The 25329-nt window shown below is 36.3% G+C and overlaps 1 protein-coding gene across 4 annotated transcripts in view; it reads left to right on the top strand.

The window, feature by feature from the left end:
* Positions 1-25329, top strand: part of LOC101894550 (protein GDAP2 homolog) — a 222314-nt gene that overhangs the window by 179638 nt on the left and 17347 nt on the right. The window contains exon 1 of one of the 4 annotated variants that reach the window (XM_059120080.1): positions 4389-5642. The exons of the other annotated variants lie outside the window; for them this stretch is intronic. Within the exon in view, the coding sequence (XP_058976063.1) occupies positions 5527-5642 (116 nt within the window). The 5' untranslated portion in view covers positions 4389-5526. Of the gene's footprint in view, positions 1-4388; positions 5643-25329 lie in introns of those variants that run through there. 4 annotated transcript variants of the gene reach the window in all.

Raw genomic sequence — 25329 nt, 5'->3', positions numbered from 1 at the left:
CCACAAGATTTTCTATGGAAAGTATTGTGTCCCACAAGATTTTCTATGGAAAATATTGTGTTCCACAAGATTTTCTTTAGAAATCATTGCATTCCACAAGATTTTCTTTAGAAAATATTGAGTTCCACAAGATTTTTTTTAGAAAATATTGCATTCCACAAGATTTTCTATGGAAAATATTGCGTTCCATAAGATTTTCTTTAGAAAATATTGCGTTCCACAAGATTTTCTTTGAAAAATATTCCCTTCCACAAGATTTTCTATAGAAAATATTCCATTCCACGAGATTTTCTATAGAAAATATTGCGTTCCACAAGATTTTTTTAGAAAATATTGAATTCCACAAGATTTTTTTAAAAAATATTTCATTCCACAAGATTTTCTATGGAAGATATTGCGTCCCACAAGATTTTCCGGAGAAAATATTGTGTTCCACAAGATTTTAAAGAGAAAATATTGTGTTCCACAAGATTTTAAAGAGAAAATATTGCGTTCCACAAGATTTCGAGAGAAAATATTGCGTTCCACAAGATTTTCTATGGAAAATATTGCGTTCCAGAAGATTTTCTGTGGAAAATATTGCGTTCCACAACAATTTCTATGGAAAATATTACGTTCCACAGCTGTTTCTTTGGAAAATATTACGTTTCACAAGATTTTCAATGGAAAATATTGCGTTCCACAAGACTTTCTATAGAAAATATTCCATTCCACAAGATTTTCTATAGAAAATATTCCATTCCACAAGATTTTCTATAGAAAATATTCCATTCCACAAGATTTTCTATAGAAAATTCTGCTTTCCACAAGATTTTCTATGCAAAATATTGCGTTCCACAAGATTTTCTTTGGAAAATATTGCGTTCCACAAGATTTTCTGTTCAAAATATTACGTTCCACAAGGTTTTGTGTGGAAAATATTGCGTTCCACAGCATTTTCTATGGAAAATATTTATAGGACTTATTACCATCCACAAGATTTTTTAGTGAAAATATAGCTATCTACATGATTTTCTAGAGAAAACAATGCGTTCCCCAAGATCTTCTATAGAAAGCATTCAAGACGTAATTTTCGCCAACCATATGGTTAGTTCATTGAAATCGCTCTGGTGCGTCATTTCAGCGTTTTTCCAAAGCACATACATACCTACACATGTCATCGAATCAATCACCCAACCTCCTACTGCCAATAACCAAATAGAGAAAAAAATTAAGAGGAATAAAAACAGGCCAATCACTTGTGTTGGTGCCACAGAAATCAGGAGAAATTGTGTAAACAATTAAAATTTAATTGAATTGACGCATTTTCTTCAGGCACTTTCTTGAAATTTAAACGGATGTGAAATGCAAACAAATACAAGAAACAAAATTAAGTTGTAATAAAATTTTGGACTTGAAACAAGAGACTAAATTTTTTTCAAAATTAAGAGAACTAAACATTTCAATTTTAAGTTTAAAAATGAGGATGAGAGAAGCAGAAATTGATTTGAAAGTGGGATGCTACATGGTTGTTTTTGTTTTTTATCTCAAAAATGTGAATATATGGTGATGGCATTGCTCATGTGATATGGGTCTTTTCATACATAAATTTTGATATTATTTTAGGGGGGAGGATTTTTAATAACCCAAAATACGAAAATCCCCACAAGCGCCAAACAATTGGTTAATTCTGTACATCTTGATATCAGCCACTACTTACAAAACTGCCTACTGAGACCTTCTTGCAAAATATCAAGTCTATGAAATTGATTTAATAATAAACCAGTTCTTTATTTTTATTAAACCAAAGAAATCATTTATATGACCCATAACCTACAAATTCATTACTTTTTTATGAGTCAAGGCAACTATCCCAATTTATCTCTCTTTAATATGGAATGCCCCATACATTTGCCACGCAATGTATCAGCTTGATGAACAAAGGAAGTTTAAAACTGCGTTGTATTTATTTAATAAAAAGAAGGAAATCTTGAATACACAAATTCAATGTCTTCTTAATGAAATAACCCGTGCTTTTATTTCTCTCTCTCCCTCTCTCGCACACACTCCCTCATTTGGATATATGTAAAATTTAAATAAGCCCTCAGATAGGGAGAACAAAACCCCCTCCTAAATAGAACCCAAAGAAATCCACAATGCGATTGCGTTGTGAGTGATAACTCTGAGTAATACCGAAACCTGTCATGTGTGATGACCTTTCACTCTCTCAGACTCTCGGCAAGGAAATAAAGCCGCGTTTATTGTGAGTTCTCTCATCCGCAACAATAACAACAACCGCATTGTTTAACATGCCTGTCTGCCACTTATTACTCAAACATTTAGCGGTGACAACAACAGCAAAACAATTGAATGAGAGTACTTACTGCATGAGTAAATTATAAAGTCACCAACAGGGATGCCAGCAGATTTTATTTTATAAATAATTTAATGACCGAAATAATATACACGATATAAAGACAAAATAAAAATCTTATAAATACATACAGGGTGAGATGTAAAACCTGCAACCAACTTCAGACTGCTGCCATTTCTAAGCCGCTCGTCCGACAGCTGTTAAAATTATTCCATTGACAGCTCATTATATTATTTACAAGCGTACAAAGGCATTTTGGTGAGAATTTTCAAAAAAAAAAAGTTATTCGCGATGGAATTCAAGCGTGATTTCTTTATATTTGGCTAGAAAATCATAATGGGCTATTGTTAGAGCACCCCAGCATTTAAATGTGAATAAATATTTTGTGTCTCGTACCATCGCTCGTTACCGTGATCGTGATTGGTAGCGTAGCCCGACGTCAAGGAAGTGGACGGAAGAAAACAGCAACATCAGCAGAAATGGTTCGAAAAGTAAACGACTTGATCGAAACACGCGTCGCAGTGGCCGAAAAGGGCTCGTGAGCTGAACATATCGTAATATTCCATTCGGCAAATATTGAAAAATGACGATCCCATTCAAATTCCAACAAGTTAAAAAGCAGTAAGTTCGACCGGGCAGAACTTTGAATTCTCTCCACCATTTGGAACGAATTTGGAAATTTTCAAAAAATAAAATCCTTAAAAAATTCTGCTAAAATTTTAAAAATCCCGAATATAGCCGTTATATTGGGGTCTATACGACGTGGACCTACACAGGCATTGTTTGCCATAAGCCATTACCATATTCAAATTCGAAACGTGAAATAAACGGTGAATAATGTAGCTAAAATCATCAAAAAATCGTATATAGGGAGGTACCGTTATATCGGAGCTGTGCGAAGACCTGGACCAGCATAGACAATTTTCTGTCACAGGCTGTGGTTCCCATTACGAACTCTAAATACGTAATTTGAAACTATTCTGGTGAATAATGAATCTAAAAACATCAAAATACCGAATATTGGGAGGTACCGTTATATGGGGGTTATACGAAAACGTGAACCTGCACAGACAATTTTCTGTCATAGGCTGTAGAATCCATTATGAACTTCAAATACCAAATTTGAAACAATTCCGTTGAATAATGTCGCTAAAATCATCAAAATATCGAATATAGGGAGGTGCCGTTATGTGGGGGCTATACGAAGACGTGAACCTGCACAAACAATTTTCTGTCATAGGCTGTAGTATTCATTTCGAACTTCAAATACCAAATTTGATTCCGTTGAATAATGTCGCTAAAATCATCAAAATACCGAATATAGGAAGGTACCGTTATATGATGCTATATGAAAACGTGGACCTACATGGCCGAATTACGAACTTAGACAGACAGGCGGACATCGCTAAATCTCTGATCAAGAATATTTATACTTTTTGAGTCTGACATGAGTTTTTCGAGGAGTTACAAGCGGAATGGCAAGGTTAATATAACATCCATAGTATGGTCTTCGTAAGGCCATAATTCATGCCAAAGGTGACCAATTCGAACAAGTCTAAACTTATTCTAAAATTTGATGATATTTCCTACTTTTTTGCTTTTGTTCAAAATAATTAAAAAAAGAAAATTCAGAAATTTTGAGGGTATAATTAGATTGTGGTTATTCAGTCTTTTAACTATTTTAACTACGATTATAAAACCTTTCAAATAAAATTTAGAAAAACCCCAAAAAATCACAAATTAAACCATTCTTAAAATTCCAGCCCGTAATAATCCCTAAAATTATACACTCAAAAATACTTCTAATTCTGTTAGTCCCTTCAAACGAGACCCATTATACCATCCTTAAAATCTTTCCCCCAAAATATTTAAATTTTCAAGGAAAATCTCCCAAACAAAAATGGCAACCCTCTCACTTACTCCCAGAGTAATACAAGCAGTTATTGTGTTCTCCACTGAGCATGGCGCCCAATCGTAAAAAAAAGTATCTTTGATGAGTGCGAGATGATGACTGGGGAGAAGCAAATGTAGTGAGTGCGCGCCGACCAGTGCTAAGCGAATACAAACAACACAACAACGCATTTTCATAAGTTTCTTAGCGTGGACAGATGCTACTCTGAATTCAGTTGATGAAACGCTACGTCTGACAACGGTTGCTTTTTTGAGATACTCGACAACGACCGAAGCATAGAAAAAAAGAAAAAGAATACCGCCGCTACCAAATCAAATGTCATAAGAAACAGCAACAAGAAGCAAATAAGAGAAAGAAAACAAAATCGAAAATAAAATAATAAAAGAAACAAAGAAAACAATCGGAGAAAAAAAAGTATTACAATTTTTCGTGTTCGATAGCGCTGAGCAAGAGTGAACAGAAAGTACACAACCCGCTAAATTATTTGTATATACATAAAAGGCGATTGGAATCAATAAATATTTGTAAAATAAAAAAAAAACAAAAATAATATTACAGTTTAGTTGAGTTTTGAAAAGAGCAACGCTGCTGAAAAAATTGCACGAACGACGCCGCAACAACAAAGAAATAAAAAAAAACACGGCGAAATCCAATTTCGAAATCCAAGCGATACCAAAATAATACGGCTAACCATAACCATAATACATACATAAATACTTGTATATGTACACATAATTATACATATAGTTCACATTTTTGACGTAATTATTTGAGAAAAATAATAATACAAAATTAAAGTGCAAAAAAGATTAACCCAATATTAAAAAAAACAGCAAAAAGTTTGTACTTAACACCACCAAGGCGAGAAACTTAATTTTGAAAAGAAGAGAATAAAATCAATACTTACCTAAGCATATCCTCCTGAACAAAGGAACACTAAAAAATCAATAGAAAAAATAGCAAAAAAAAAACACGACAACAACAAACCGTGCCCACCAAACCCAGTTCTCCTTCCTCTACCCATTGCTGCTTGGCAACCTAGAGCCCCCCTCTCGGCAAATTCCTTTAACCTAAACGTCTGAACACACAAAAACACCGCACAAAGCGACAGGGCAATCAAGAGACGAAGAGACAACCAACCAAGAACAACAACAAATATCCTTTTAAATCCACCGCAAAGGCTACAACAACAACTTTAATCATTACCGTCACTCTGGTGGTAAAATTGTCCGAACCCCCCAACAAAAGTGAACCGAAGATTATGACAATGGTCGAAGGTATGACTTCCATAGAATTGGGTACAATACCCTCACAGGACCCAACAACGATAGGTGGTGATATAATGCCCGAGGAGCCCATAGAGACGCCAGAAGAAAGGTCAGTGTGTGTGTGCTTTTTAAGTGCGAGTATGAGTGAGTGTGAGTGTGTTACAAATTATGTGTAAACTTTTATAAGTCAAACCGACATATGTACATGTATGTTCATTGAAATTATACATATCAACGCACATATTTATTAATACATAACTCGTGCCGTATGAACTACATTTGCTCATAAGGAACTACAAATAAATAGTGCGGTCAATGAAGCGTTTTTTATGCAAACAAAAAATTAAAACGCATGAAAACTTTTAATTCAAAATCGTATGTTCTGGGATATCATTGGGGCTGTGAGGGACCCGAATTTATTATAAAAAGTACTAATTATTATACTCCGCAACAAAATTCCTTTGTATACCCTCCACCATAGTATGGAGGTATATTAAGTTTGAAACACCTCGTAAAATACATTTTAGACCCTACTATGTCGATTTAACGATGACCGACCATCTGTCTGTCCGTCTGTGGAAATCACTCTAGCTTCCGAACGAAATGACGTAGGTTGATAAAATTTTACTCAAATGTGTGTTTGGCTATCCACGTTTAGGTATAGTCGCCTGTACTGTACCTCCCTATTTTCGGTATTTTGATGTTTTTGGCGACATTGCTCACCGGAATTGTTTCAAATTTCGTTATGATAGTTCATAATGAGTACCACAGCCTGTGACAGAAAATTGGCTATGCACAACCACGACTTCGTATAGCCCCTAATTAAGGTACCTCCCTGTATTCGGTATTTTTTTTTTTTTTTTTGCAACATTATTAACCGGAATTGTTTCATATTTCAAGTTCCTAATGAAAACTACAGCCTGTGACAGAAAATTGTCTAAGAAGATCTTCGAATAGCCCCTAAATATCGGTACCTCCCTATATTCGGTATTTTTATGATGTTGATGTTGCTAAGTTTGTCCGGGCCTTGCGTTTAATAGTCTCCATCATTTTGAAGGAACTTAAAAAATTTTCCAAAAGAAATCCATCGAAAAATACTGCTCAAATCAAAACCGTTAGATGGGGGCTACACGAAGACGTGGTTCTGCATAAGTAATTATTTGTCATCGGTTGTAGTACCCATTACGAACCTTAAATATGAAACTTGAAACAATTCCGGTGAATCAAATATAGGGAGGTACCGTTATATGAAGGCTATGGACCTAAGAAGACAATTTTCCGTCATAGATTGTAGTACCCATTACCAGCTTCAAATACGAAATTTAAAACAATTCCGGTAAATAATGTCCCTAAAATCTTCAAAATACCGAATATGGAGGGTATCGTTATATAAGAGCTATACGAAGACCTGGGTCTGCATATGCAATTTTTTTGGTGTCCATTGAGATTTTGGTGTCCATTGTGCTCTGGAAATGAAGCGAAGAACCTCATTTTGTAACCATTCTTGGCTAACGCGTGCTGAGTCCTGTTGGAATGTCCAAGGTCTGCGGCCAAACTGTTTCGCGTCCAAAGCTTTAAAACACTTTCCCGAATATTTTCGCGATAATATTCTGCATTTATTCCACGGTCGATTAATACCATCGGCTGTTGTGGCGGCCCACACCATCACCATGGCCAGCGCTTGAGTTCTGGTGGCCAACCGAAGGTGCACATTTTCAGCTCTCACCTCTCTGGCAAGCAAACACGATCATTTTATTTGTTTACAAACCGCAGGACAATGAATGTTTTCTCATCGGAGAAAACAAAATTCGGCAGTTCACCACTTTCGGCCAAGCGATGCAACACTTTAGCTCTTTTGAGTCTATTTTCTTTCTGTTGCAGTGTAAGTTCTTGCACTTTTTGAAATGTCAATGACTTTACCCCGAGCACATTTTTCAACATTTGCCGAATGGAATATTGTGATATGTTCAGCTCACGAGCCATTGGTCGGCCACTGCGACGCGAGTTTCGATCAAGTCGTTTTTTTTTACTTTTCGGACCATTTCTGCTGATGTTGCTGTTTTCTTCCGTCCACTTTCTTGGCGTCGGACTATGTTACCGGTATCACTGTAACGAGCGAAGATTTATTTACATTTAAATGCTGGAGTGCTCTAGCGATAGCCACTTGTGGTTTATAAAGAAATCACACTATCACGCTTGAATTCCATCACAAAAAAACTTTTTTTTCTGAAAAATTCTCACCAAAAGTCTTTATTGATAATCGCATAATAGAGTACTCCATTCATTTCTCCGGAAAATTTGATAATTTTGGAGAAGTTGTGCCTTTTTGGGGAAATATAAGAAACTTTCCTTCTTTCCCTCACAAATTTCCAAGCAATACATAATCGTAATTCGCTTAGAGGGCGAAGAATTTTGACGGGTATCCGATTTGTCCAAATCGTTATATATTGCGATTTATTTTGCTTATTCAAGGTTTAAATCCTAAATATGTACGTACTAAATGCAATATATCCTTTCGATTCTACAATACCGCCCTTTCGATTCCATCGAACTTTGTATAATCGTAATCTCATTAAAATTCTAGTCTACACTTTTTCAGATGTAATTCAAAACTCTTTTTATTGTAATTCATTAAATTTCAATATAAATAATTTCAAATAGATTTCTTAATATTATATAAGAATATTTTGGAAGAATAGCAGAAAATACTACGTATATAGATTAAAGCATCCTTTTCTTATCAGTCTAAACACATGATTTTCTTCTCGTAGCTGGCTATCTAATTTGACGTCAATTTTATCTTTTTGTCCGCACGACTCTTTTATGGCAAACCTGATTGGTGTATACCTTATGATAACATTTATGAGTATAATACCTCAGTGGTATTAAAGATATGTCATTTACTACCTTGTCCAGAAATACACACATATCTTCAAATTTATAAATACCTTAAAGCCGGGTGATTTAGATAAATCACGTAAATGCTATAAAAAACATAAAATATACGTTTGAATTTATAGGCGCCACAGAAAGTTCTTAAATGCGTATTTGATGAGAAATCTTTGTGGGTTCTTAAAAGCTGACCAAATTTTGTTAGATTATACGTCATTGGAAAACATATCAAAATACTCAAAGTGATTTGTATACCCTCAACCATATGGCTAGAAGGGGTATATATCATTTAATACGGCCAAAAGGTCTCTTTGGACCAACTCCGTTTCAGGACATTCGGATTCGATCTAGCGATGTCCGTCTGTCTGACTGGCTGGTGCGCACGACAACTCTCGAAGGGAGAATCCGATTTGGTCCAAATTTGGTACATCGTAATATTATTATCAAACTTATATCGATTTCGGAGATGGGCAATATCGATCCACTCCTTCTGGTACCTCCCCAAAAAAAAGCTCGATATTTTCAAAAAAAGGAAAAAAAATAGAGAGAGAGGAAGGATATTCCCATTTTGCTCCAACTTTGCAAATCTTAATATTTGCGCCAGTTCTAGGTCAGGTGCGAAAATGGACAATATCGGTCTACTCCATCAATACCTCCCCCACAAAGGACCAAAATTTTGAATAATTGCAACTCTTATAAAATGTGATGTAAGAGTCCGATTGTCGTCAAATTTCGCACATCCCAATATTTATGTTAACCTAAGGTCTGGTGTTAGGATGGAGTACATCGGTATATCCTTCTGGTACTTCCCAATAAAGCTCGAAATTTTCAAAAAAAAAAAAAAAAAAAAAGGAAAATACAGAAAGAGGAAGGATAATCCGACTTTTCTTCAACTTTGCAAATCCTCATTGCTAGGTCAGGTACGAAAATGAGTAATAGTGGTCCACTCAATCAGGTACCACCCCCACAAAGGGTCAAAGTTTTGAATAATTATATAACTCTTATAAAATGTGACGTAAGAATCCGGTTGTCTTCAAATTAAACACATCACAATATCTTTATTAACCCAAGGTCTGTTGTGAAGATGGAATATATCGGTCCATTCCTTCTCGTACCTCCCCCACAAAGGGTTACAGTTTTGAATAACCAAAACGATCATAAAAGCATCCGGTTATCTTCAAATTTCACACATCTGATTATTTCTACTAACACAAGATATGCTGTGAAAATGCGATACATCTGTCCATTTCTTCTGCACCTCCCCCAACAGAGGGTCACAATTTTTAATACCCATGAAGCTCATTAAACGCGAAATTAACATCCGATTTCATTCAGAATTGATATATCTCAATATTTATATCAACACAAGATCTGTTATAAAGATGATAGAGATCGGTTCATTCCTTTTGGTCACAAATGGTCCCGCACAAATGGTCAAAGTTGTGAATAACCAAAACTATTGTAAAATCCGAAATAAGCATGCGGTTCTCTTCATATTTCACATATCCTACCATTCTCAATAAAACACAAGATCAGCTGTGAAGATGGAATATATCGGTCCTACCCTTCTGGTACCTCCCCCACAAAGGGTCAAAATTGTGAATATATATACAATCGATTCCATTCAGACTCAATATTTAAATCAACAAAATCTGTTATAAAGATGATAGAGATCGGAGCATTTCTTCTCCCTCGCATAGGGATCAAGATTTTGAAAAACAAAACGCTCGAAGAAAGCGAAATAAGTTTCCAAATCTCTTCAGATTTCACACATCCCATTATTTCTACTAACACAAGATATGCTGTGAAGATGGAATATATAGGTTGACTCCTTCTGGTACCTCCCCCACAAAGGATCAATGTTTTGAATATCCATGAAGCTCATAAAGGTGATGTGATAATATCCCAATTTTTCGCATTTCATAAATAGTATTTATTTTGCTAAAGTCTTAAATAAAAAAATTAATTTCTAAATGTCTAAATTTTTGATTTTAGCAAAAACAAGTTAAGGTTATCTTCAAATCCCAGTTTCAATTCGTGTATTACGTCCCGCCTAATTTTTAAAATAAAAATCACCAAATTGGCAACATTGTTATTGTTTCCCTACTCCCTGCCTCCCACTCCCCTCACCCCACACCCCACACCCTTCTCCTACATTGCCTGTGCACTTGTTTTGAATAGTAATAACAATAATAGTAGTAAAACTACCCCTGACTCACAACCATCAAAATCATGTCGCGATGGAGACTTAGAAATTCAGTTCGTGTTTAACAACAACAAAAAAACCAAATCAAGAAAATAAAACAAAACAAAAAAACAAAATAATTCACAGAGACACACAAGTCTCTCGGTAATAACCCGAGGCATGTCATGTTGTGGTTTTATTATTGTTTTTGTTTTTCTTCTGTTTTGCTGTTTTTTTTTTTTTTTAGTTTTATTTCTTTTCTCAAAACACCCCAAGCCGCTTGCACGGAAAAAACCCGAATGTGAATGGCATAGACAGACACCAAGACACCATTTCCGCCTCCGCTTGTTTCCCTAAGCTGGGTAGATTCAGCAATAGGGAGGGAGCCGGGGAGTGGGGTTGTATAAATAAATTTTTTTGTGTGTGTGTGTGGGGGAGGTTACGATGTGAATGGAATTCCTTAGCACCGAATGACATGCGGGAATGGGAGATATTTGTGTTCAATTAACACCTCCGCCTCCGTGGCTCCGGAGAGGAATTTAATTATTATCGATTTTCGTTTAGGGTAGGTATTTTGCAGCCACAACTATTTACGCTTGTCTTTTCAAAAGCGCATTCCTTAGGAATATTTTTGCGTGGGTTTTAGATAATTCCTTTATTGTGTCTTCCATGGAAAATGGGAGATTGGGTCAAGTAAGTTTGGCAAAAATGGGTAATACAAAGGCTTAAATTATTAGCAAAACTAGTTAAAAAGTATCAGTAGGATTTGTCGACAAATTTATGCCCTTAGCCAATGTTCGTTTCTTTCAATAGGGTTTGACTTGTGTTATGATTATTCAATCGGTTGACCCTTTGGGTGGTCCCAATGCAGTGGGCCAAAGTAGTACATTTATTTTCTAACCTAAGTCTGATCAGAATATTCAATTTTGCTCAATTTGCACTATAACTACGATTGTCTTCTCTTTATATGAAATATATGATAATTTTTGGAAATTTTAGAAATCTAATACTGATAAAAACATTGGGATTAGCAATTTTTAAAGAAAATATAATATTTACTAGCAAGTGTCCGCCACTTCGTCAGGTGGGCTTTTACCTTAAAATTTTAGATTCATTTCAAATGTTCGTATTAGGTCCTTTTATACCCTCCACCATACTATGGAGGGTATATTAACTTTGTCATTCCATTTGTAACTCCTCGAAATGTCAGACCCAACAAAGTATATATATATATATATATATATATATATATATATATATATATATATATATATATATATATATATATATTCATGATCAGCGTATAATTCTATGTCGATTTAGCGATATCCGTCTCTCTGTCCCTCTGCTTGTCTGCTGTAATCACACTTTCTTTCGAACGAATTGATATAGAAGGCTAAAATTTTGCACACATGTTTATTTTTCCAGTAGGCTGATTAATTTCGTAAATGGGCCATGTAGGTCCACGTTTTCATATAGCCCCCATATAACGGTACCTCCCGATATTCGGTATTTTGATGATTTTAGCGACATTATTCACCAGAATTGTTTCAACTTTGGTATTTGAAGTTCGAAATGGATACTACACCCTAAGATAGAAAATAATCTGTGCAGATCCACGTCTTCGTATTGCCCCCATATAACGGTACCTCCCAATATTCGGTATTTTGATGATTTTAGCGTCATTATTCACCGGAATTGCTTCAAATTACGTATTTAGAGTTCGTAATGGGAACTATAGTCTGTGACAGAAAACTGTCTATGCAGGTCCAGGTCTTCGTATAGGCCCCATATATCAATACCTCCCTATATTCGGTATTTTGACGAGTTTAGCTGTAATACCCACAGAAATTGTTTAAGATGTCGTATTTGAAATTCGTAATGGATGCTACAGCTTGTGGCAGAAAATTGTCTATGCTGGTCCAGGTCTTCGCATAGCTCTGATATAACGGTACCTCCCTTTATACGATATTTTAATGATTTTAGCTACATTATTCACCGTTTATTTCAAGTTTAATGGCTTGTGAGAAGCAATGCCTATGTAGGTCCACGTCGTATAGACCCAATATAACGGCTATATTAGGTAGTTTTAAAATTTTAAAAGAATTTTTTAAGGATTTTATTTTTTGAAAATTTCCAAATTCGTTCCAAATGGTGAAGGGTATTCAAAGTTCGGCCCGGCCGAACTTACTGCTTTTTAACTTGTTAGTACTAAAAATGGCCAATTGATTCAGATTGACAAAAATTTATACATCGTTCTAAATCTTCAGACTTTCAAGGTTTTCTGGGTTATTTAAGTTTTTCCTCCTTAGGAAAGAATAATATGAACATTTTTACCTTTTACACCAAAAAGTCTTCGAAATCATTCATTTTGAAGTTTACCGAGAAGAATATTAGTAAAACTATAGCACATTGGCAAAGACCTAAAATGGTAAAGACTAGACAAAATGCATTTTGAGCAAATGGTTTGTGTCTACAATACATAGAGTAACAGCTCATGGCAGAGACATGTTAATATAAAAACCACTATTACAGAAACGGATATCAAATAAAAATTTGAAAAATCCAAAATTTTGGTTTCAAAATTCTATTCCATGGACCTTTCCGAAAATTTGCACATTGCTTTGGCGGTTTAAATCTGTTAACATTTGTAATTATGTTGTTATGATATCGTAACAACAGAGGTATTTTCACAGGGTTACCATATCTTGACTCTGTCTTGTCCTATCTTTACACTTCTATGTCTTTGACATTGGAGCCACATCCAATTTTCTATCCATACAACTATAGTAAACATTTCCAAAATTACCTCCACCAAACCACAGACACCAACAGTCACATCCATATTAAATTTTTGGGATTTCTGCTTTATTCCTTCACCCAGTAGTAGACATTTCCATAACAAACCCCATATCTTATTTCCAAATGCCAACTGAGATTTCAATATCAAATTTCGGGTTTCCGGCTTTATTTCTTCACCCAATACCAAATTAATACTATTTAGTACAATTTCTCATTTCCTAAACCACCTCTGTATCTCAATCTCAGGTGTCAACAGTCACATCTATAACAAATTTGAGGATTTCTTCTCTATTTTTTCCCAATACCAAATTTAGTACTATTTAGTACTTTTCATACAATGTAATACAACACAATTACAAAAACACCTCCATATCTTAACCTCAGACACCGGCAGTGACATCTATATAAAATTTCAGGATTTCTGCTCTGTAATTCCATCATTACCAAATTTAGTACCATTTTAATACGCATATTCAAACCAGCTCCTTTTCTCAACCACAGACACCAGCAGTGACATCCATATCAAATTTCAGAATTTTATCTCTATTCCTTTACCCAATACCAAATTTAGTAACATTTAGTAATTTTCGTTTAATTTTAGTACGCATTTCCAAAACCACCCCCATATCTTAACCACATTCACCAATAGTGACATCTTTATCAAATTTCAGGACTTCTGCTCTATTCTTTCACCCAGTACCAAATTTAGTAACATTTAGTACATTTTGTTTAATTTTAGTACGCATTTCCGAAGCCACCTCCATATCTTAATAGATAGACACAAACAGTGACGTCTATATCAAATTTCAGGATCTCAGCTCTATCTCTCCACTGAATTCCAAATTTTTTTTCGTACAAATATAGTAGACATTTCCAAAACACCCTCCAAATTTTTTTTTTCCAGATGCCAACAAAGACCTCAATATCAAATTTTGGGATTCCAGGTTATTTTTTTCACCTATACCAAATTTAGTACTATTTAGTGCTTTTAGTACAATTAACCACAGACACCAACAGTCACAACCATATCAAATTTCAGGATTTCCCACCTATTTTTTTATCCATTAAATTGTAGTAATATTTAGTACTTTTCGTACAAATATAGGACGCATTTCCAAACCACCCTTCAAATCTCAGAACAGATTCCAACAGTCACATCCATATCAAATTTCTATTCTCTATTTCTTCACACAATACCACGTTTTGTACTATTTTGTACTTTTCATAGAAATATAGCACAAATTGTCATAACTATTTGCATAACATAATTCCAGATACCAATAGACCCCTCAATACTTAATTTGAGGATTCCAGCCCTATCCCTTCACCCAATACCAAATTTAATACCATTTAGTACCTTCCGTACAAATATAGGACGATTTTCCTTACTTTCACCCAATACCAAATTTAGTACCACTTTTTATTTTTTTCGTACAATTATTTCTGCACATTTCCGAAACCACCTCCATATGTCCCGGCAACACCTAAACAGCGATCCGAATACCAAATTTCAGATTTCAAGCAATCTTTGATCACCAAATGACAAATTGTACCAAATATAGTACTATTTAATACTTTTCGTGCACTTATAGTACACATTTTCAAAACCACCTCTTTATTACAAATCTCATTTCAAAATTTCAATAGTCCAGCTCCATCCGTTCACCTTAACCAATCTGTCGCAAATTTAGTACCATTTTGTACAGTTCGCACATTTAGTACACATTTCCAAAACCATGTTCATATTATCAAACTTACTTTCCAACCTTGATTCTCATACCAAATTTCAAGATTTTAGTTCTATTTGTTCACATTATACCGAATGGTACTATTTTACAAATTTAGTACCATTTTAGAACTTTTCATAACCTTAAGTTGCGAATTTCCAAAAACCCTTTGGTGCATCTATCCTTATTCACTCCATCAGTGACTCTCATTTCAAATTTCAGAATTATAGCTCCTTACGCTTGTGCAGTACAAATGATTAAAATTTTAGTGCTATCACATGCCTATGTACCAAGACTGAACATTGTGCCAAATTTCAAGATTCTAGCTTCATCCGTTTCGTCTGAACGTCGATTCTCAGCCAGTCACTTATTTTACTACTCTTTTAGGAGATGAATCCATGGTAAATGGTAGAGGTTTCATTATGGTTTTATCTTAAAGCCGTATTTGCTGGTATCCTTCTGCTTATAAAATGAGAATACCTTCCGCTAGGTTTCCACACATCATTTCCCAACCCTTTCAATTTCTATGAATATACAATGCGATGAAATGAAATGATAATTTGAAGGACATTGCTGAAGAAAACGATATCCCAATGCAATTTTCCATTTTCACCAAGTGCTACTTTAAATCATGCCTTTCAAGGTATTTCAACGTTGAACATATCGTCGTTAGTCTATTTTGAGTATAAGGACGTCGTGACGTCATGTCTCATGTTAAATTATAAACTATCACCATGACATGATTGCTGGCTGACTGACTGGCTGGCTGGGTGGCTGGTATGGTATGGGTAATGGCCTTCAGCGTTTTTTATTCATTCATTTCATTTGGCGTTTTATACCTTTGGCGTTCTGTTGAAAAGAAAACCCTACCGAGTGATGATGACGTTTCGAATAATAGTTGGTTTGTGTTATTTTTCGTTAAACTGTTTTTTTTTTTTTTTTTTTTTTGTTTGATATGATTATTTTTATTTTATTTTTTTAATTAATTAAATTTTACAATGATATGTCACGGAATCGTCAATAGATGGGTTTTTGTAATTTATCGTGTGATAACAAATACAGTGTCATCATCACCATCCTTTACCGCCGTGTTGCGGAAGCAAACGATATTTGGAAAATCTTAATTTCACCCGCTTTATTGGTCATAAAGTGAATACTGTTGTTAATTGCAATTTAATTTCTTAATCATATACCTCAAATATTAAGTTGCCCTATTTTGTTGATCGCAAAGTGGACTTTTGATGTTGATTTGATGATGACGAAATGCAATTTCCCTTTATTTGACATTGTGATAATTTGTTATTTATCTTTGAAAGTACAATTAAAAAAATGTTAAAATTCAATTAAGGTTCTGTTATTCTGAATTCTGAGAAAAAAAAAGCATTTAAAAGAGTCTTGCCCTTTTTTCGATTGGAAGTTTTGATTAACCGAAACAATTCCGTTTGAAAGGTAATAAAAATCCGGGTATGATTTTTTATTTATTTATTCTGTCTGTCTGTGGTGGGCTTTTACGAAAAAAAAAAAATGATTTGTCAAAGTAATCATTTAAATGTCATTAACTTGGTGAGACATTTAAATAAATGCCCAATGACTGTTGATTGCAGATTAATGAGGCCATTGAACTGCCAAGGTCATTTATGTGGCTAGAAACATGGGGTGAATTCAAGAATTATTTGCCGTTCAAAATATAGAATGTCATACCCTAGTCTTTGCTAAGGACAGTTTACATCGTTATACGGGGTGTAAGCCATCGACGCTAGAACCAATTACGAACTACAAATACCTTCTTTTAGACAAATCCGTTGAAAAATGTGGCAAAAATCATCAAAAAACCGAATATCGGGAGGTACCGTTGTATGGAGGCTATACGAAAACGTGGACCTATATATGCAACGAACCACCACCGGAGCTAGAACCAATAACGAACTACAAATACCAATTTTTAAACAAATCCGTGGAAAATGTTGCTAAAACCATCAAAATACCGAATATTGGGAGGTACCCTTATATGGGCTCTATACGAAAACGTGGACCTATATAACCAATGTTCTGTCACCGAAGCTGGAACCCATTACAACCAACAAATATCATTTTTTGTGAGACAAACCCGTTGCAAAATGTAGCAAAAATCATCAAAATACCGAATATCTGGAGGTACCATTATATGGAGGCTATACGAAAACGTGGGCCTATATATAAGACGATCAGCCACTGGAGATAGAACTCATAGCCAACTATAAATATCAATTTTTTAGACAAATTGATGGAAATATGTGGCTAAAACTATTAAAAAACCGTTATATGGGGGATATCCCAAAACGTGTACCGATATATCTTATTCTAAAGCTCTACTTCAAAAAATGTGAGGTGTATCGTGATTTCAACAGACAGACGAACATCGTTAAATCGACGTCAAACGCCATACTTTTTACATTTTTTTTTCTTTAATTTTATTGAATGAAAGCAAAAAATGTCGGAAATAGCATCACATTTTAGAATAAGATTAGATTTGTTCGAATTGGTCACCTTTGGTACGAATTATGGCCTTCAAACGGCCAATGAAACCGTCACACGCTGTCCCCATATTCCTCTGCGGTATTTTGACCCATTTCCGGCGAAGCGCTTGCTTGAGGTGATCGACACTTTGGTATATTTTAGTGCCAGCCTCGCTATCCAAAATACTCCAGACACAATAGTCCAACGGATTGGTATCCGGATATTTTGGTGGCCATTGCCCGCTGGAAATAAAGCGAAGAACCTCATTTTGTAACCATTTTTGGGTGGCGCGATGGTGCTGTTTGCGTGCCCAAGGCTTTAATACACCCTCCAGAATATTTTTGCGATAATATTCGTCATTTATTCTGATGCCACGGTCGATTAATACGAGCGGAGAGCGACCATCGGCTGTTATGGCGACCCTCACCATCGCCATGGCCGGCGCTTGAGTTCTGGTGGCCAACCGAAGTTGCACATTTTCAGCTGACCTCTTTGGCAAGTAAACATGATCATTTTGTTTGTTTACAAACTGCTGGACAACGAATGTTTTCTCATCGGAGAAAACCAAATTCGGCAGTTCACTACTTTCGGCCAAGCGAAGCAACTCTTTAGATCTTTTGAGTCTATTTTCTTTATGTTGCGGTGTAAGTTCTGGCATTTTTTGAAATTTCAATGGCTTTGCCCGAGCTCATTTTTCAATATTTGCCGAATGGAATATTGCGATATGTTCAGCTCACGACCCATTTTTCGGCCACTGCGACGCGGGTTTCGATCAAGTCACTTCTTTATTTTTCCAACCATTTCTGCTGATGTTGCTTTTTCTTCCGTCCACTTCCTTGACGTCGGGCTAAGAGAAGACCATTGGGTCTTCTTTGCGACCTTTCGTTCTTCTATGCCAAGACTTTTCGCCCTTCTATGAAAATACCCTATGCGAAGACCTTTCGCTCTTCTATGCGACGGCCTTTCGCCCTTCTATGCGACGGCCTTTCGCTCTTCTATGCGAAGGCCTTTCGCTCTTCTATGCGAAGACCTTTCGCTCTTCTATGCGAAGACCTTTCGCTCTTCTATGCGAAGACCTTTCGCTCTTCTATGCGAAGACCTTTCGCTCTTCTATGCGAAGACCTTTCGCTCTTCTATGCGAAGACCTTTCGCTCTTCTATGCGAAGACCTTTCGCTCTTCTATGCGAAGACCTTTCGTTCTTCTATGCGAAGACCTTTCGCTCTTCTATGCGAAGACCTTTCGCTCTTCTATGCGAAGACCTTTCGCTCTTCTATGCGAAGACCTTTCGCTCTTCTATGCGAAGACCTTTCGCTCTTCTATGCAGAAGGCCTTTCGCTCTTCTATGCGAAGGCCTTTCGCTCTTCTATGCGAAGACCTTTCGCTCTTCCATGCGAAGACCTTTCGCTCTTCTATGCGAAGACCTTTCGCTCTTCTATGCGAAGACCTTTCGCTCTTCCATGCGAAGACCTTTCGCTCTTCTATGCGAAGACCTTTTGCCCTTCGCCCTTCTATGAGAAGAATTTTCACCCTTCTTTGACTTGTTTGACTTTTCGGTCTTGATATTTTGGTCTTCTTTGAGAAGTCCTTCTGGTTTTCTTTGAGAAGACTTTCTGACCTGCTTTAAGGAGTCCTATGGAAGAACTATAGGTCGTCTTGGAGAAGTCTTTTGGTCTTCTTGGAAAATACGGATTGCTTTTCTAGGAGTAGACCTTTTTGTTTTTTTGTGTGCAAACGTTATTGTCGTTGTTGCTGTTCTCTGAGAAGACCTTCGGGTCTTCTTTGAGGTTACCTTTAGTTCCTCTTTGAGAAGACCTTCTGAGCTACTTCGAGAAAACCTCCTGGTCTATTTTGCGAAGAACTTCTGGTCATCTATCAGAAGATCAATAAGTCTTCTAAGAGAAGACCTTCTGCACTTGTCTTTGTCTCTGGTCTGCTATGAGGTACACCTCTATGAGGTCTATCTACAAAATGAAAAAGTCATTTAAAATGAGTTCTGGTTATAAAAAATCCCTCTTCAGAAATCTTTGGAAAAAAAATCCTATTTACAGATTATTATTTCCACAATTTCAAAATCGGTCCATGTTTTAATATTGCCCCGGTTTGGGTGGTTCGGTACGATTTAAGGTGTTTTGCAGTTTTCATTCTGTTTTCCAACGCAACTAGCTATTTTTTGATTTTTGAGATTCTCATTGAGTTCTTTTTCTCTCTATTCCAAAATACTTTCTGAAATGCAATACTAGACTACTTTTGACAAAAATTTGACAATAGACTTAGTATTTTTCGCACTATTGTGGTTTGACTCTTTTTTGAATTTCAAATCGTAATATGTCTTTTGACGATAAAATTGGTTGACAGATGGGCTTATTGGCCGACCTTAGGTAGGCCATGTCCAATACTATTTTTTTTCTACGACTACTTAGTTACAGTTGTCATTTGGTACATCAATCTAATTTGATCCGTATAATTCAAATATGGAAATTTTGCAAATATTTTTATTTTTATTTTTGCATTAATCAAATCGATTTTCATTCAAAACAAACAATTTCACAGTTAATTTATTTGTGGTCACGAATTGGTGCGCAGTGAATGCCGACCGTTAGATGGTGGTGATGAGTTGCAAACAGGTTTTCTAGAAATAATTATAACAAAAAAAAAACACAATTATTTTTTTTTTTTTTTCAAACAAACAAACAAATAATGATGATGACGAATTGAAATACAACCGAAGACGATAATGATGAATGAATAGTTGATACACTTTCAAACACCTTTGAACAGGTTGTTGGTTGGTAGGAAAATGTTAGCACAATTTTGTTTTGAGCGCGACTGGTACCAGTTACTACTAATTGTGTTCAGTATACTGTCATAAAAGCGATAGTGGTTAAGTTGTAGCATTTTCAGACCGAAATGAGTAAAATTTGAAAAGTAAGCATCGTATGGGTTACCCTTTATGCAGAGATACGAAGAAATGGGTAACGAATTTAATGGAGGTGTTTCATTTCATTTTTTTGCCATTATACGGGCATATTAATATGTCTTATGGTATTGGGTTTTGATGCAAGCTTCTTGGTCACTAAAGTTTCTAAATAAATTTAAAACTATATTTCCTCCAGATAAAAAATATCCCAGACCCATAATGTACAATAGGTTGTTAATTGAGTGGCCTTGTCATGCACTGTAGCCTCTATTTTTATACCCTCCACCTTTGTGACACCCAAAATATTCGTCGTAGACCCCATAATGTATGTATATTCATAATCAGCATAAAATTCTAAGTCGATTTAACGATATCCGTCTGTCTGTCTGCCTGTTGAAATCACAATACAGGCCACATTATTTGACATAGAGCTTCAAAATTTAGCAGAATAATTTGTATTGTGTCTAGATAGGTTGGTATTGAAAATGAGATATATCGGTCCACGTTTTGGTATAGTCCCTATATAACGGTACCTCCCGATGTTCGGTAATTTGATGATTTTTGCCACACTTTTTCACGAATTTGTCTGAAAATTGGTATTTGTAGGTCATAATGGGTCTTAGTTCGTGTGGCGAAGCATTGTATGTATAGGCCCACGCTTTGGTATAGCCCCCATATAACGGTACCTCCCGACGTTCGGTATTTTGATGATTTTTACCACACTTTTTCACGGATTTGTCTGAGAATTGGTATTTGTAGGTCATAATGTGTCCTAGTTCGTGTGGCGAAGCATTGTATGTATAGGCCCACGCTTTGGTATAGCCTCCATATAACGGTACCTCCCCATATTCGGTATTTTTATTATTGTTGCCACATTTTTTCACGGTTTTGGTATTTGTAGGTCATAATGGGTCCTAGTTGGTGTGGCGAAACATTGTATGTATAGGTCCACTTTTTGGTATAGTCCCCATATAACGGTACCTCCCGATATTCGGTTTTTTATGATTTTTGCCTGATATTTTCAAGGATTTTTCTAAAATTTGGTATTTGTTGGTCATAATGGGTCCTAGTTCGTGTGGCGAAACATTGTATGTTTAGGTCCACACTTTGGTATAGCCCCCATATAACGGTATCTCTCGATATTCGGTATTTTGATGATTTTTGCCCCATTGTTTCATGGATTTTTCTAAAAATTTAAATTTGTTGGTCATAATAGGTTCTAGCTCCGTTGGTGAAACATTGTATGTATAGTTCCACCTTTTTTTATCCCTATATATCGGTACTTCTCGATATTCGGTATTTTGATGATTTTTGCCACATTTTCCCACGAATATGTCTAAAAATTGATAGTTGTGTGTCATATTTGGTTCTAATGTTTTCTTAAACCTAAGATGGAGGGTATAAGAAGTTCGGCCCAGCCGAAATTAATTTTTTTACTTGTTTGTTTTCTTTTGTTCAATCTTTTATCTATCATCAAGGACAAACACTGCAGATACCAGTCACCAGCGATGGCAACATTTCCAACCCACGTGTCTGCCTCACCAGTCACAGAAGATTTCATCACAGTTATTCATTGCTGTTATCAGCACCATCTAATCATCTCATCCCATCTGATCTTATCACTCTCCAGTAAAATGGTCATATTTTGAGGATGCTGTTTGTATTCTCTGTTGAAGGGATTGCCATTTTTTGTTTTTCATCATAATTTTGTTGATTCAACCAACTCTGCAGCAGATGCTGCAGTCTGCTTATCTCTGGGTGTTTTGTTTTTTTTTGGAAATACGTGTCATTTATTTAAATATTTGTTAGATAAACATTGTTTTATTGTTGTTGTTGTAGCAATTTATTATCACCCATCTGAACAACAATAAAAACAACACACAATACCACTATGTACTCGCTTTTGGTCCCGACTGCTATTATTATGGAGCGTAATATTTACTCTGTTTTAGCCTGTGCTGGGCTTTTTGTGAGTATTTCAATTTGAATGCAGTAAATATCAGTAGCTTGTATTTGAATTTGTTAATTATATAAACACAATATTTGTTGTTGTTGCTGTTTTGTAAATAGGTGTTAATTTTACTGGAGTGTTAAAGATTTTGTTTGGTTTTTTGTTTTCAAATTATAAAGGGGGAAATATACTACCAGACCAGAGGGCCTTTTCAACAAAAGTCCAGAAGGTCTTCTCATAGAAGACTAGTTGATCTTCTCATGTATGACCAGAAGTTATTCGCAAAAAAGACCGGAGGGTTTTCTTCAAGGAGATCAGAATGTCTTCCCAAAGAGGACCTAAAGGTAACCTCAAAGAAGACCCGAGAGTCTTCTCAGAGATCAGCAATAACGACAACAACGTTTTCACACAAAAAACCAAAAGGTCTTTTCCTAGAAGAGCAAATCGTATTTTCCAAGAAAGACAAAAGACATCTTTAAGACGACCTATAGTTCCTTTCATAAAAGACCATATGGTCTTATTATAAAAAGCACGATGGTCTTCCTCAGAGAATCAGAAAGTCTTCTACTAGTAGATCATTTCCAATACGTCTCCTTAAAGCAGGTCAGAAAGTCTTCTCAATGAAAACCAGAAGGACTTCTCAAAGAAGTCCAAAATATCAAGACCGAAAAGTCAAACAAGATCGAAAAGTCTTCTCATAGAAGGGCGAAGAGCGAAAGGTCTTCGCAAGAGTAAAAGGTCTTCTTATAGAAGAGCGAAAGGTCTTCTAGAAGAAGAGCGAGAGGTCTTCTAGAAGAAGAGCGAGAGGTCTTCTCATAGAAGAGCGAGAGGTCTTCTCATAGAAGAGCTAGAGGTCTTCTCATAGAAGAGCGAGAGGTCTTCTCATAGAAGAGCGAGAGGTCTTCTCATAGAAGAGCGAGAGGTCTTCTCATAGAAGAGCGAGAGGTCTTCTCATAGAAGAGCGAGAGGTCTTCTCGTAGAAGAGCGAGAGGTCTTCTCATAGAAGAGCGAGAGGTCTTCTCATAGAAGAGCGAGAGGTCTTCTCATAGAAGAGCGGAAGGTCTTCGCATAGAAGAGCGAAAAGTCTTCGCATAGAAGAGCGAAAGGTCTTCGCATAGAAGAGTGAAAGGTCTTCGCATAGAAGAGCGAAAGGTCTTCTCGTAGAAGAGCGAAAGGTCTTCTCGTAGAGGAGCGAAAGGTCTTCTCGTAGAAGAGCGAAAGATCTTCGCATAGAAGGGCGAAAGGTCTTCTCTTAGAAGAGCGAAAGGTCTTCTCTTAGAAGAGCGAAAGGTCTTCTCTTAGAAGAGCGATAGGTCTTCTCGTAGAGGAGCGAAAGGTCTTCTCATAGAAGAGTGAAAGGTCTTCAAATAGAAAGGTGAAAATTCTTCCCATAGGAGAGTGAAAGGTCTTCTCTTAGAAGAGCGAAAGGTCTTCTCTTAGAAGAGCGAAAGGTCTTCTCTTAGAAGAGCGAAAGGTCTTCTCTTAGAAGAGCGAAAGGTCTTCGCATAGAAGAGCGAAAGGTCTTCTCGTAGAAGAGCGAAAGATCTTCGCATAGAAGGGCGAAAGGTCTTCGCATAGAAGAGCGAAAGGTCTTCTCTTAGAAGAGCGAAAGGTCTTCTCTTAGAAGAGCGAAAGGTCTTCTCGTAGAAGAGCGAAAGGTCTTCTCGTAGAAGAGCGAAAGGTCTTCTCGTAGAAGAGCGAAATATCTTCGCATAGAAGGGCGAAAGATCTTCTCATAAAAGAGCGAAAGGTCTTCTCATAGAAGAGCGAAAGGTCTTCTCATAGAAGAGCGAAAGGTCTTCTCACAGAAGAGCGAAAGGTTTTCTCTTAGAAGAGCGAAAGGTCTTCTCTTAGAAGAGCGAAAGGTCTTCGCATAGAAGAGCGAAAGGTCTTCTCGTAGAAGAGCGAAAGATCTTCGCATAGAAGGGCGAAAGGTCTTCTCTTAGAAGAGCGAAAGGTCTTCTCTTAGAAGAGCGAAAGGTCTTCTCGTAGAAGAGCGAGAGGTCTTCTCATAGAAGAGCGAGAGGTCTTCTCATAGAAGAGCGAGAGGTCTTCTCATAGAAGAGCGAGAGGTCTTCTCATAGAAGAGCGAGAGGTCTTCTCATAGAAGAGCGAGAGGTCTTCTCATAGAAGAGCGAGAGGTCTTCTCATAGAAGAGCGAGAGGTCTTCTCGTAGAAGAGCGAGAGGTCTTCTCATAGAAGAGCGAGAGGTCTTCTCATAGAAGAGCGAAAGGTTTTCTCACAGAAGAGCGAAAGGTTTTCTCACAGAAGAGCGAAAGGTCTTCTCATAGAAGAGTGAAAGGTCTTCCCATAGAAGAGCGAAATATCTTCCCATAGAAGAGCGAAATATCTTCCCATAGAAGAGCGAAATATCTTCTCATAGAAAGGTAAAAATTCTTCCCATAGAAGAGTGAAAGGTCTTTTCATAGAAGAGCGAAAGGTCTTCGCATAAAAGAACAAAAGGACTTCTCATAGAAGAGAGAAATATCTTCTCACAGAAGAGCGAAATGTCTTCTTTCACAGAAGACCCAAAGGTCTTGTCTCTTAAAAGACTCAAAGGTCTTCTGAGAGAATGCTAGAAAGTCTACTCATTGAAAGCCCAAAGGTCTTCTTATAGAAGACCAGCTGGTCTTCTGATAGAAAACCAAACCCAAAGATCACCTGAATTAAAATAGTATTCCACTATCACTCTAATTTGCAAAACAAAAATATTTAAACAATTACATACGTACATATTTACATACGTGTGATTACAAAGGCTACAAACAAACTGTCTACTCTGTCATTTAATGCGGCAAATATGAATGTAGATTAGAATGAATTAT

The sequence above is a fragment of the Musca domestica genome, unplaced genomic scaffold, assembly GCF_030504385.1.
Source record: "Musca domestica strain aabys unplaced genomic scaffold, Musca_domestica.polishedcontigs.V.1.1 16, whole genome shotgun sequence".
NCBI lineage: Eukaryota > Metazoa > Arthropoda > Insecta > Diptera > Muscidae > Musca > Musca domestica.
The sequence above is the reverse complement of the archived record's forward strand: the minus strand, read 5'-3'. Positions and strand labels throughout refer to the sequence as shown.